This window comes from Oncorhynchus nerka, linkage group LG15 (genome assembly GCF_034236695.1).
Source record: "Oncorhynchus nerka isolate Pitt River linkage group LG15, Oner_Uvic_2.0, whole genome shotgun sequence".
In the NCBI taxonomy this organism is placed as follows: domain Eukaryota; kingdom Metazoa; phylum Chordata; class Actinopteri; order Salmoniformes; family Salmonidae; genus Oncorhynchus; species Oncorhynchus nerka.
This window is the reverse complement of record NC_088410.1, coordinates 96687083-96701673: the sequence shown is the minus strand read 5'-3', so window position 1 is coordinate 96701673 and position 14591 is coordinate 96687083. Positions and strand designations below refer to the sequence as shown.

The following is a 14591-nucleotide window of genomic DNA, read 5'->3' as shown; positions in this document are numbered from 1 at the left end:
TATAGATTAGACATACTACTGAACCACCTCAGATACATTATAGATTAGACATACTACTGAACCACCACCTCCACTACATTATAGATTAGACATACTACTGAACCACCACCTCTACTACATTATAGATTAGACATACTACTGAACCACCACCTCTACTACATTATAGATTAGACATACTACTGAACCAGCTCCTCTACTACATTATAGATTAGACATACTACTGAACCACCTCCTCCACTACATTATAGATTAGACATACTACTGAACCACCTCCTCCACTACACTATAGATTAGACATACTACTGAACCACCACCTCTACTACATTATAGATTAGACATACTACTGAACCACCTCAGATACATTATAGATTAGACATACTACTGAACCACCACCTCTACTACATTATAGATTAGACATACTACTGAACCACCTCCTCCACTACATTATAGATTAGACATACTACTGAACCAGCTCCTCTACTACATTAGAGATTAGACATACTACTAAACCACCTCCTCTACTACATTATAGATTAGACATACTACTGAACCAGCTCCTCTACTACATTATAGATTAGACATACTACTGAACCACCTCCTCTCCTACATTATAGATTAGACATACTACTGAACCACCTCCTCTACTACATTATAGATTAGACATACTACTGAACCACCTCAGATACATTATAGATTAGACATACTACTGAACCAGCTCCTCTACTACATTATAGATTAGACATACTACTGAACCACCTCCACTACTACATTATAGATTAGACATACTACTGAACCACCACCTCTACTACATTATAGATTAGACATACTACTGAACCACCTCCTCTACTACATTATAGATTAGACATACTACTGAACCACCTCCTCTACTACATTATAGATTAGACATACTACTGAACCACCTCCTCTACTACATTATAGATTAGACATACTACTGAACCACCTCAGATACATTATAGATTAGACATACTACTGAACCACCTCCTCTACTACATTATAGATTAGACATACTACTGAACCACCTCCTCTACTACATTATAGATTAGACATACTACTGAACCAGCTCCTCTACTACATTATAGATTAGACATACTACTGAACCACCTCAGATACATTATAGATTAGACATACTACTGAACCAGCTCCTCTACTACATTAGAGATTAGACATACTACTGAACCAGCTCAGATACATTATAGATTAGACATACTACTGAACCACCTCCTCTACTACATTATAGATTAGACATACTACTGAACCACCTCAGATACATTATAGATTAGACATACTACTGAACCACCACCTCCACTACATTATAGATTAGACATACTACTGAACCACCACCTCTACTACATTATAGATTAGACATACTACTGATCCACCACCTCTACTACATTATAGATTAGACATACTACTGAACCAGCTCCTCTACTACATTATAGATTAGACATACTACTGAACCACCTCCTCCACTACATTATAGATTAGACATACTACTGAACCACCTCCTCCACTACATTATAGATTAGACATACTACTGAACCACCACCTCTACTACATTATAGATTAGACATACTACTGAACCACCTCAGATACATTATAGATTAGACATACTACTGAACCACCACCTCTACTACATTATAGATTAGACATACTACTGAACCACCTCCTCCACTACATTATAGATTAGACATACTACTGAACCAGCTCCTCTACTACATTATAGATTAGACATACTACTGAACCAGCTCCTCTACTACATTAGAGATTAGACATACTACTAAACCACCTCCTCTACTACATTATAGATTAGACATACTACTGAACCACCTCCTCTACTACATTATAGATTAGACATACTACTGAACCACCTCCTCTACTACATTATAGATTAGACATACTACTGAACCACCTCAGATACATTATAGATTAGACATACTACTGAACCAGCTCCTCTACTACATTATAGATTAGACATACTACTGAACCACCTCCACTACTACATTATAGATTAGACATACTACTGAACCACCACCTCTACTACATTATAGATTAGACATACTACTGAACCACCTCCTCTACTACATTATAGATTAGACATACTACTGAACCACCTCCTCTACTACATTATAGATTAGACATACTACTGAACCACCTCCTCTACTACATTATAGATTAGACATACTACTGAACCACCTCATATACATTATAGATTAGACATACTACTGAACCACCTCCTCTACTACATTATAGATTAGACATACTACTGAACCAGCTCCTCTACTACATTATAGATTAGACATACTCCTGAACCACCTCAGATACATTATAGATTAGACATACTACTGAACCACCTCCTCTACTACATTATAGATTAGACATACTACTGAACCACCTCCTCTACTACATTATAGATTAGACATACTACTGAACCACCTCCTCCACTACATTATAGATTAGACATACTACTGAACCACCTCCTCTACTACATTATAGATTAGACATACTACTGAACCAGCTCCTCTCCTACATTATAGATTAGACATACTACTGAACCACCTCAGATACATTATAGATTAGACATACTACTGAACCACCTCCTCTACTACATTATAGATTAGACATACTACTGAACCACCTCCTCTACTACATTATAGATTAGACATACTACTGAACCACCTCCTCTACTACATTATAGATTAGACATACTACTGAACCACCTCCTCTACTACATTATAGATTAGACATACTACTGAACCACCTCCACTACATTATAGATTAGACATACTACTGAACCAGCTCCTCTACTACATTATAGATTAGACATACTACTGAACCACCTCAGATACATTATAGATTAGACATACTACTGAACCACCACCTCTACTACATTATAGATTAGACATACTACTGAACCACCTCAGATACATTATAGATTAGACATACTACTGAACCACCACCTCTACTACATTATAGATTAGACATACTACTGAACCACCTCCACTACATTATAGATTAGACATACTACTGAACCAGCTCCTCTACTACATTATAGATTAGACATACTACTGAACCTGCTGTATCTCCTGTGAGAAGTGTGCACCACGGAGGAGCTCTGCCTCTGTTAACAGCTCTTTTCCTCCATGCCTGACCTCCTGCTCCTCCTCATCATGCTTATTTTCCTCCTCCTGCCTCCTCTCCTCCTGCCTCCTCTCCTCCTCCTGGATCTCCTTCCCAGCGAACATCTCCTCGTCCTCCAGACGGACCGCTGAATCCTCCGTGACGTCGACCGTGGGCGCCAGAGACGCCAAGGGGGCTGTGGTCAGGGGAGAGATGTCCCCTCCTCTCCCTGCTCTTCCCGAGTCACTCCTAGGTCTTCCAAGGACCACTGCCTCCTCTTCCTCTTCCTCCTCCTCCTGGTCTTCTGTATGGGTGTTGTCCGACTGGAGAGGCCCAAGGCTGGGGAAGACACCCACCTCTGGGAGGGTTGGTCTGGAGGTGGAGGCATCAGGCTCAGGGGTGGAACTCTCCCTCTCCTCTTCCTCCTCCTCCTCCTGGTCTGGGAGGGTTGGTCTGGAGGTGGAGGCATCAGGCTCAGGGGTGGAACTCTCCCTCTCCTCCTCCTCCTCCTCATCTGCTACCTCTACCTCCACTGTGTCTTCAGGAGCTGATTGTGAACCCCCGTACACTGGGACATATTGTGGGTCTAAGGTGGTTGAGTCTACAGGAACCAGAGGGTCAGCAGCAGGCGTTGTGGGGGTGTTGGAGGTGGGGGTGGTGTTGGGGGTGGTGGTGGTGTTGGAGGTGGGGGTTGTGGGGGTGTTGGAGGTGGGGGTGGTGGTGGTGTTGGGGGTGGTGGTGGTGTTGGAGGTGGGGGTTGTGGGGGTGTTGGAGGTGGGGGTGGTGGTGGTGTTGGAGATGGTGGTGTTGGATGTGGTGATGTTGTAGGTGGTGGTAGGCAGGCTCTGGTTCTGGCCGTAGCCAGCCTCCAGGGGGAGGCCGCTGGACTCTCTCTCCATCTCCCATAGCTCCCGCTCCTGCCTCTCCACCGCATCCTTGAAGGGAGAGGTGTGATTTCCCTGTCTGGGTTCCTCCATAGGAGAGGTTGAGGTCTGGGAGAGGGTCTGACTGTAACCTGAGACGAACAAGAAGAAATGGTAGTACTTGACTTTACAGTACAGAGATGACCTGGTATTTACTAGTACACACAGTCATAACCTATGATTTATTATAATGAACTCAGGAACGCTCCTTAACTCTGTGTTGTGAAATATGTCAGTGTGACTGGGACACGTGTATTATCCACAACACAAACAGACTGTAGATCCCTAGTGTTGCTTGATTTACAATAGACTGGGAGGCCCCCTCCCCCAATACAGACACACTGACATATGATGTTCATATAGAACCGATTTCCCGGACAATAAATCAAATCCATGTTTATTGGTCACACACACGTGTTTTGCAGATGTTATTGCGGGTGTAACGAAATGCTTGTGTTTCGACAGTGCAGTAATATCTAACAATTTCACAACATATACCTAATACACACAAATCTAAGTAAAGGAATGTATTTAAGAATATATACATTTATGGACGAGCAATGTCAGAGCGGCATAGACAAAGATACAGTAGAATAGTGTAGAATACAGTATGTACATATGAGATGAGTAATACATGTATGTAAACATTATTAAAGTGACTAGTGATTTCAAGTCAATGTATATAGGGCAGCAGCCTAAGGTGCTGTCTCCTGTTATTGACTGATAGGACTATTACTCAGTCATCGGCTTCATCAATAAGTGCATCGATGACGCCGTCTCCACAGTGACCGTACGTACATATCCCAACCAGAAGCCATGGATTACAGGCGACATCCGCATCGAGCTAGAGACTAGAGCTGCTGCTTTCAAGGAGCGGGAGACGGACGCTTCTAAGAAATCGTCTGCCACACTGGTACCGCAGTGAAACATGTCCCCATCCCCGTTCTCCTGCGTAATGCAAGGAATCATACTCAACTCAAGGAATCATACTCAACTCAACTCAAGGAATCATACTCAACTCAACAAATCATACTCAACTCAACAAATCATACTCAACTCAACTCAAGGAATCATACTCAACTCAAAAAATCATACTCAACTCAACTCAAGGAATCATACTCCACTCAACTCAAGGAATCATACTCAACTCAACTCAAGGAATCATACTCAACTCAACTCAGCTCAAGGAATCATACTCAACTCAAGGAATCATACTCAACTCAACAAATCATACTCAACTCAACTCAAGGAATCATACTCAACTCAACAAATCATACTCAACTCAACTCAAGGAATCATACTCAACTCAACTCAAGGAATCATACTCAACTCAACTCAGCTCAAGGAATCATACTCAACTCAAGGAATCATACTCAACTCAACTCAAGGAATCATACTCAACTCAAGGAATCATACTCAACTCAAGGAATCATACTCAACTCAACAAATCATACTCAACTCAACTCAAGGAATCATACTCAACTCAAGGAATCATACTCAACTCAACTCAAGGAATCATACTCAACAAATCATACTCAACTCATCTCAAGGAATCATACTCAACTCAAGGAATCATACTCAACTCAACTCATCTCAAGGAATCATACTCAACTCAAGGAATCATATTCAACTCAAGGAATCATACTCAACTCAACTTTCTCTCAGTGCAGACATAATGTAAAATAATTCTGCAGTACCCAGCCTGTACCCAGCCTTTACCCAGCCTTTACCCAGCCTGTACCCAGCCTGTACCCAGCCTGTACCCGCTTCTAAGAAATCGTCTGCCACACTGGTACCGCAGTGAAACATATCCCCATCCCCGTTCTCCTGCGTAATGCAAGGAATCATACTCAACTCAAGGAATCATACTCAACTCAACTCAAGGAATCATACTCAACTCAACTCAAGGAATCATACTCAACTCAACAAATCATACTCAACTCAACTCAAGGAATCATACTCAACTCAACGAATCATACTCAATTCAACTCAAGGAATCATACTCAACTCAACTCAAGGAATCATACTCAACTCAACTCAAGGAATCATACTCAACTCAACAAATCATACTCAACTCAACTCAAGGAATCATACTCAATTCAACTCAAGGAATCATACTCAACTCAAGGAATCATACTCAACTCAACTCAAGGAATCATACGCAACTCAACTCAAGGAATCATACTCAACTCAACTCAAGGAATCATACTCAACTCAACAAATCATACTCAACTCAACTCAAGGAATCATACTCAACTCAACTCAAGGAATCATACGCAACTCAACTCAAGGAATCATACTCAACTCAACTCAAGGAATCATACTCAACTCAACAAATCATACTCAACTCAACTCAAGGAATCATACTCAACTCAACGAATCATACTCAATTCAACTCAAGGAATCATACTCAATTCAACTCAAGGAATCATACTCAACTCAACTCAAGGAATCATACTCAACTCAACTCAAGGAATCATACTCAACTCAACTCAAGGAATCATACTCAATTCAACTCAAGGAATCATACTCAACTCAAGGAATCATACGCAACTCAACTCAAGGAATCATACTCAACTCAACTCAAGGAATCATACTCAACTCAACAAATCATACTCAACTCAACTCAAGGAATCATACTCAACTCAACGAATCATACTCAATTCAACTCAAGGAATCATACTCAACTCAACTCAAGGAATCATACTCAACTCAACTCAAGGAATCATACTCAACTCAACTCAAGGAATCATACTCAACTCAACTCAACTCAAGGAATCATACTCAACTCAACTTTCTCTCAGTGCAGACATAATGTAAAATAATTCTGCAGTACCCAGCCTGTACCCAGCCTTTACCCAGCCTGTACCCAGCCTGTACCCAGCCTGTACCCGCTTCTAAGAAATCGTCTGCCACACTGGTACCGCAGTGAAACATATCCCCATCCCCGTTCTCCTGCGTAATGCAAGGAATCATACTCAACTCAAGGAATCATACTCAACTCAACTCAAGGAATCATACTCAACTCAACTCAAGGAATCATACTCAACTCAACAAATCATACTCAACTCAACTCAAGGAATCATACTCAACTCAACGAATCATACTCAATTCAACTCAAGGAATCATACTCAACTCAACTCAAGGAATCATACTCAATTCAACTCAAGGAATCATACTCAACTCAAGGAATCATACGCAACTCAACTCAAGGAATCATACTCAACTCAACTCAAGGAATCATACTCAACTCAACTCAAGGAATCATACTCAACTCAACTCAAGGAATCATACTCAACTCAACAAATCATACTCAACTCAACTCAAGGAATCATACTCAACTCAACGAATCATACTCAATTCAACTCAAGGAATCATACTCAACTCAACTCAAGGAATCATACTCAACTCAACTCAAGGAATCATACTCAACTCAACAAATCATACTCAACTCAAGGAATCATACTCAATTCAACTCAAGGAATCATACTCAACTCAAGGAATCATACTCAACTCAAGGAATCATACTCAACTCAACTCAAGGAATCATACGCAACTCAACTCAAGGAATCATACTCAACTCAACTCAAGGAATCATACTCAACTCAACAAATCATACTCAACTCAACTCAAGGAATCATACTCAACTCAACGAATCATACTCAATTCAACTCAAGGAATCATACTCAATTCAACTCAAGGAATCATACTCAACTCAACTCAAGGAATCATACTCAACTCAACTCAAGGAATCATACTCAACTCAACTCAAGGAATCATACTCAATTCAACTCAAGGAATCATACTCAACTCAAGGAATCATACGCAACTCAACTCAAGGAATCATACTCAACTCAACTCAAGGAATCATACTCAACTCAACAAATCATATCACTCAACTCAAGGAAACTCAACTCAACGAATCATACTCAATTCAACTCAGGAATCATACTCAACTCAACTCAAGGAATCATCAACTCAAGGAATCATACTCAACTCAACTCAAGGAATCATACTCAACTCAACTCAAGGAATCATACTCAACTCAACAAATCATACTCAACTCAACTCAAGGAATCATACTCAACTCAACAAATCATACTCAACTCAACTCAAGGAATCATACTCAACTCAACTCAAGGAATCATACGCAACTCAACTCAAGGAATCATACTCAACTCAACTCAAGGAATCATACTCAACTCAATAAATCATACTCAACTCAACTCAAGGAATCATACTCAACTCAACTCAAGGAATCATACTCAACTCAAGGAATCATACTCAACTCAACTCAAGGAATCATACGCAACTCAACTCAAGGAATCATACTCAACTCAACTCAAGGAATCATACTCAACTCAACAAATCATACTCAACTCAACTCAAGGAATCATACTCAACTCAACGAATCATACTCAATTCAACTCAAGGAATCATACTCAACTCAAGGAATCATACTCAACTCAACTCAAGGAATCATACTCAACTCAACTCAAGGAATCATACTCAACTCAACTCAAGGAATCATACTCAACTCAACTCAGCTCAAGGAATCATACTCAACTCAAGGAATCATACTCAACTCAACTCAAGGAATCATACTCAACTCAACTCAAGGAATCATACTCAACTCAAGGAATCATACTCAACTCAAGGAATCATACTCAACTCAACAAATCATACTCAACTCATCTCAAGGAATCATACTCAACTCAACAAATCATACTCAACTCAACTCAAGGAATCATACTCAACTCAACTCAAGGAATCATACTCAACTCAACTCAAGGAATCATACGCAACTCAACTCAAGGAATCATACTCAACTCAACTCAAGGAATCATACTCAACTCAACAAATCATACTCAACTCAACTCAAGGAATCATACTCAACTCAACTCAAGGAATCATACTCAACTCAAGGAATCATACTCAACTCAACTCAAGGAATCCCAACTCAACTCAAGGAATCATACTCAACTCAACTCAAGGAATCATACTCAACTCAACAAATCATACTCAACTCAACTCAAGGAATCATACTCAACTCAACGAATCATACTCAATTCAACTCAAGGAATCATACTCAACTCAAGGAATCATACTCAACTCAACTCAAGGAATCATACTCAACTCAACAAATCATACTCAACTCAACTCAAGGAATCATACTCAACTCAACGAATCATACTCAATTCAACTCAAGGAATCATACTCAACTCAACTCAAGGAATCATACTCAACTCAACTCAAGGAATCATACTCAACTCAACTCAGGAATCATACTCAACTCAACTCAGAATCATACTCAACTCAAGGAATCATACTCAACTCAAGGAATCATACTCAACTCAACTCAAGGAATCATACTCAACTCAAGGAATCATACTCAACTCAAGGAATCATACTCAACTCAACAAATCATACTCAACTCATCTCAAGGAATCATACTCAACTCAACAAATCATACTCAACTCATCTCAAGGAATCATACTCAACTCAAGGAATCATACTCAACTCAACTCAAGGAATCATACTCAACTCAACTTTCTCTCAGTGCAGACATAATGTAAAATAATTCTGCAGTACCCAGCCTGTACCCAGCCTTTACCCAGCCTGTACCCAGCCTTTACCCAGCCTGTACCCAGCCTGTACCCAGCCTGTACCCAGCCTGTACCCAGCCTTTACCCAGCCTGTACCCAGCCTGTACCCAGCCTTTACCCAGCCTTTACCCAGCCTGTACCCAGCCTGTATCTAGCTTGTATCCAGCCTTTACCCAGCCTTTACCCAGCCTGTATCCAGCCTTTACCCAGCCTGTACCCAGCCTGTACCCAGCCTGTACCCAGCCTGTACCCAGCCTGTACCCAGCCTTTACCCAGCCTGTACCCAGCCTGTACCCAGCCTTTACCCAGCCTGTATCTAGCCTGTACCCAGCCTTTACCCAGTCTTTACCCAGCCTGTACCCAGCCTGTACCTAGCCTTTACCCAGCCTTTACCCAGTCTTTACCCAGCCTGTACCCAGCCTTTACCCAGCCTTTACCCAGCCTGTATCCAGCCTTTACCCAGCCTGTACCCAGCCTGTACCTAGCCTTTACCCAGCCTTTACCCAGCCTGTACCTAGCCTGTACCCATCCTGTATCCAGCCTTTACCCAGCCTTTACCCAGCCTGTATCCAGCCTTTACCCAGCCTGTACCCAGCCTGTACCCAACCTTTATCCAGCCTGTACCCAGCCTGTACCCAGCCTGTACCCAGCCTTTACCCAGCCTGTACCCAGCCTTTACCCAGCCTTTACCCAGCCTGTATCCAGCCTTTACCCAGCCTGTATCTAGCCTGTACCCAGCCTTTACCCAGTCTTTACCCAGCCTGTACCCAGCCTGTACCTAGCCTTTACCCAGCCTTTACCCAGTCTTTACCCAGCCTGTATCTAGCCTGTACCCAGCCTGTACCCAGCCTGTACCCAGCCTGTATCCAGCCCACCACAATAAACAGTTCTGGGAATAAATACACCCATCTCAGCAATATCATCTTAACTTATATAGTGTGAGTGGTGGTGAGCATCTAGTGCTGCTGTTTGGGACATATTACCTGCTGCCATATATTCACTCTAAGATCATCCCTGTCCTCTTCTCACGAAAGAGTGGACAAGATATAGCAGGGGAACTCTGATGTCAGACAGAAAGGACATACCACTGTCATATACATAGTCTACGTACCTCTGAGGGACTTCCTATCTAGACCAGTGATGTTGACTTGGTCTCTGACATCGTCCCAGAGATGAACAGAGGACTGCAGAGGCTTGTTGTCGTCATTGAATAACCCCGAAGACTCCTGTCCCTGGGAGGTTAGGCCTGGTACTGTGGTGGGGCTGCCTGGAACTACAGAGAAGAAGAATACTTATTTACTTTATTGTCCACAAACACTCCCTGGAGTATTTTGGGGATTAAATGCCTTGCTCTAGGATGATGATGCTAGGACTATGCCCCCAATAGATTTCCCTGTCGGGCATAGGAATGGAACCAGCGACCCTTTGGTTGCTGGTCGACTACTCTAATGTACCGGTCATCCTCTCCGGCTGCTCCTCCACATCTTGGTCCAGGTCCATGAGGGACAGAGGAGAGGGCTGGGAGGTGGACAGCAAGGTGGGTGGTCCATCACTCAGCAGGGCATCACATGACAGTAGGAAAAACAGTGTGGAGCCTGGAAACAGAGAGAAGGAAAGAGAGGAGGAAAGGAAGGAAAGAGAGGAGGAAATGAAGGAAAGAGAGGAGGAAAGATAGAAAGAGAGGAGAGAGAGAGAGAGAGAGAGAGAGGGAGGGAGAGAAAGAAAGAAAGAAAGAGGAAAGGAAGGAAAGAAGGAAAGAGAGAATGAAAGAGAGAAGGAAAGATAGAGAGAGAGAGAAGAAAAGAGAGAGAAGGAAATAGAGAGAGAGAGACAGAGAGATTTCCATCCATTACTAGGTATCAGCTTACGTCGGGCTGTGAAATAAAGCATTCCTAAAATAAGATTTACTCAAATAAGATATCCTTACATATAGAGACTCCAGTCACCCAAGTTATAGACTGTTATCCCTGCTACCACAAGGCAAGCAGTACCGGAGCATCAAGTCTAGGACCAAAAGGCTCCTCAACAGATTCTACCCCCAAGCCATTAGACTGCTGAACAATTCATACAAATCGCCACCGGACAATTTACATTGACCCCCCTTGTTGCTCTGGATAAGAGTGTCTGTAAAATGACTAAAAGCAGGTAATGCATGTGACAGATGGATATTAAGTTACTAAGTACTTGAGTGACACCTGTCAGTCTTTGACCTGTTAAGGAATGTGCTCCTGTCTGGTCCCAGTTTTAACCAGAAAATGGCTTAATACAGTCTAGTGTCCAATCAGCTTAATATCCACACTGTTTGAACATGTTGAACTATGAGCTCACACTGGACTAAGCTCCCCTGTGGCTCCGTCACCAACCACATGACAAGAAGACTGAGATTTATTCCTTGTTCTCAAAATACATTTCCCATCCTAGCCATGGCTTTCTAAATGCTGAGTCACAGAGCCTTGCAGTTACTGTAGATAAGTTAGTCTGGCTCCTCTTTGACCAGGACAGTGAGGTCACAGATACGTGGCAGAAAGCATCACCAAGACAGAGGTTAAGGCTATTCCTTATTCCCAAAACACACTTTCCAGGCTGCGACTTTCTTTATGCAGAGTCACAGAGGCTTGTCGTTAGATAAGGACACACCATTACAGCTGGCATGGCTTCTATCACTGATTCAAACTCATACACATCTCTGTTCTCTTCCTGGTGTCTGTCTGTCTGTCAGCTCTACAAACACATCTCTGTTCTCTTCCTGGTGTCTGTCTGTCTGTCAGCTCTACAAACACATCTCTGTTCTCTTCCTGGGTTGGCTCTGTCTGTCTGTCTGTCTGTCTGTCTGTCGGCTCTACAAACACATCCCTGTTCTCTTCTGTCTGTCTGTCTGTCTGTCTGTCTGTCTGTCTGTCTGTCTGTCTGTCTGTCTGTCTGTCTGTCTGTCGGCTCTACAAACACATCTTTGTTCTCGTCCTGGGTTGGCTCTGTCTGTCTGTCGGCTCTACAAACACATCCCTGTTCTCTTCCTGGTGTCTGTCTGTCTGTCTGTCTGTCTGTCTCTGTCTGTCTGTCTGTCTGTCTGTCTGTCTCGGCTCTACAAACACATCCCTGTTCTCTTCCTGGTGTCTGTCTGTCTGTCTGTCTGTCTGTCTGTCTGTCTGTCTGTCTGTCTGTCTGTCAGACAAACACATCGCTGTAGTTTGGGGCCACTGGCCGCTTCAAAGTGGAAATTATAAACTTCAGAAGCCTTTTAACCTCGAAAAGCAAACAAATGGAATTGTTTTAAGATGGTCATACCATTAATCATTTAGCTATTTTGATTTAGAATTTTAGGCCCCCTTTAGCTATAATTTTTTTTTTATAAAACAATTATTTGATAAAATATTGAATTTGGCCTTTACTACTATAGCCCATAGAAACACATGAAATAACACATTTATAAAAGCCAAAAAAGACAGTCCAAAAATCTATCATACGGAATGAGGGTTTTGTAATAAGTGTCTGTCCTATATCTAGGAGATATAAGAAAGCTCACAAAATATTTTTTTTCTTTTTTGGACACATATTTTAACCCCTTATATTTGTTAGCACGAAACTACCTCCAGACTTCCATTCATTCATATGGGTTAACTTCCAAACTCGTAGAGCAGAACGGAGAACACTATTATCTTATTGAGAGTCTTATCTTTCTATAGAGAGGTCAGTCATAGGCCTTCCGAGTGGTGCAGTGGTCTAAGGCATTCCATTGTAGTGCTTAAGGCGTCATCACCGACCTGGGTTCAATCCCAGGCTGTTTCACAGCCGTGCGTGACCGGGCGACCCATGAGGAGGCGCACAATCGGCCCAGCGTCGTCCATTTTCTGCATTGCCGGAGAGTTATCCTGCAACAGGCTGATCAAATGAAGATCCTCCTCTGAGTCCCCAGAACTTCTGGTGTGACTAACTGGGTTTGAACCTGTGTCTCAACCATGAGGCTGTGTTAGCGCGCCGAGCTAAAGGCTGACGCTCAGGGAGCTAACACAAGTCTTCCGGCAGGTCTCAGGCAATGTAAGGAATCATGGGAACGTGTTTCACTGAACCACATACTGGCCAACTATTATAGTACTGGTCTGGTTGTGTACTCTCTGAGTTTCCACATGGCTGTCTGCGTCTAACCTTGGGTACGTCCCAATGACACCTCAATTACCTATACAGTGCACTACTTTTGAGCAGGGCCCATAGGGAAAAGATTGCCATTTGGAAAAGAGGCCCTTTTTCACCAAGGGGCTGACACAATAATGCATTCTACATCTAGCTTCAAGGACAAGACTAGGAGATATGTGTTCTACATCTAGCTTCAGGGACAAGACTAGGAGATATCTATTCTACATCTAGCTTCAGGGACAAGACTTAGACAGCTGTATTCTACATCTAGCTTCAGGGACAAGACTTGGACAGCTGTATTCTACATCTAGCTTCAAGGACAAGACTAGGACAGCTGTATTCTACATCTAGCTTCAAGGACAAGACTTGGACATATGTGTTCTACATCTAGCTTCAAGGACAAGACTTGGACATATGTGTTCTACATCTAGCTTCAAGGACAAGACTTGGACATATGTGTTCTACATCTAGCTTCAAGGACAAGACTTGGACATATGTGTTCTACATCTAGCTTCAAGGACAAGACTTGGACATATGTGTAATACATCTAGCTTCAAGGACAAGACTTGGACATATGTGTTCTACATCTAGCTTCAAGGACAAGACTAGGACATCACCCAGGACTGAGACAAAACTTTACTTTGAATGTCACTTCATTGACCCATGACTGATAGAAAGGCTAAGTACTACTGACCATAATAATAAACAACAAGAGCAACAACAACAAGCGCAACAACAACAACAACAACAACAAGAGCAACTACAACAAGACACTAATAAGTCATACCAAACA

At 42.3% G+C, this 14591-nt stretch overlaps 1 protein-coding gene across 1 annotated transcript in view; it reads right to left on the bottom strand.

The window, feature by feature from the left end:
* Positions 1–14591, bottom strand: part of LOC115142369 (podocalyxin-like protein 2) — a 42592-nt gene that overhangs the window by 25869 nt on the left and 2132 nt on the right. The window contains exons 2-4 of the mRNA XM_065000741.1: positions 11122–11262; positions 10779–10940; positions 3093–4153 (exon numbers count right to left, since the gene is read on the bottom strand). Coding sequence (XP_064856813.1) covers positions 3093–4153; positions 10779–10940; positions 11122–11262 — 1364 coding nt within the window. The remainder of the gene's footprint in view (positions 1–3092; positions 4154–10778; positions 10941–11121; positions 11263–14591) is intronic.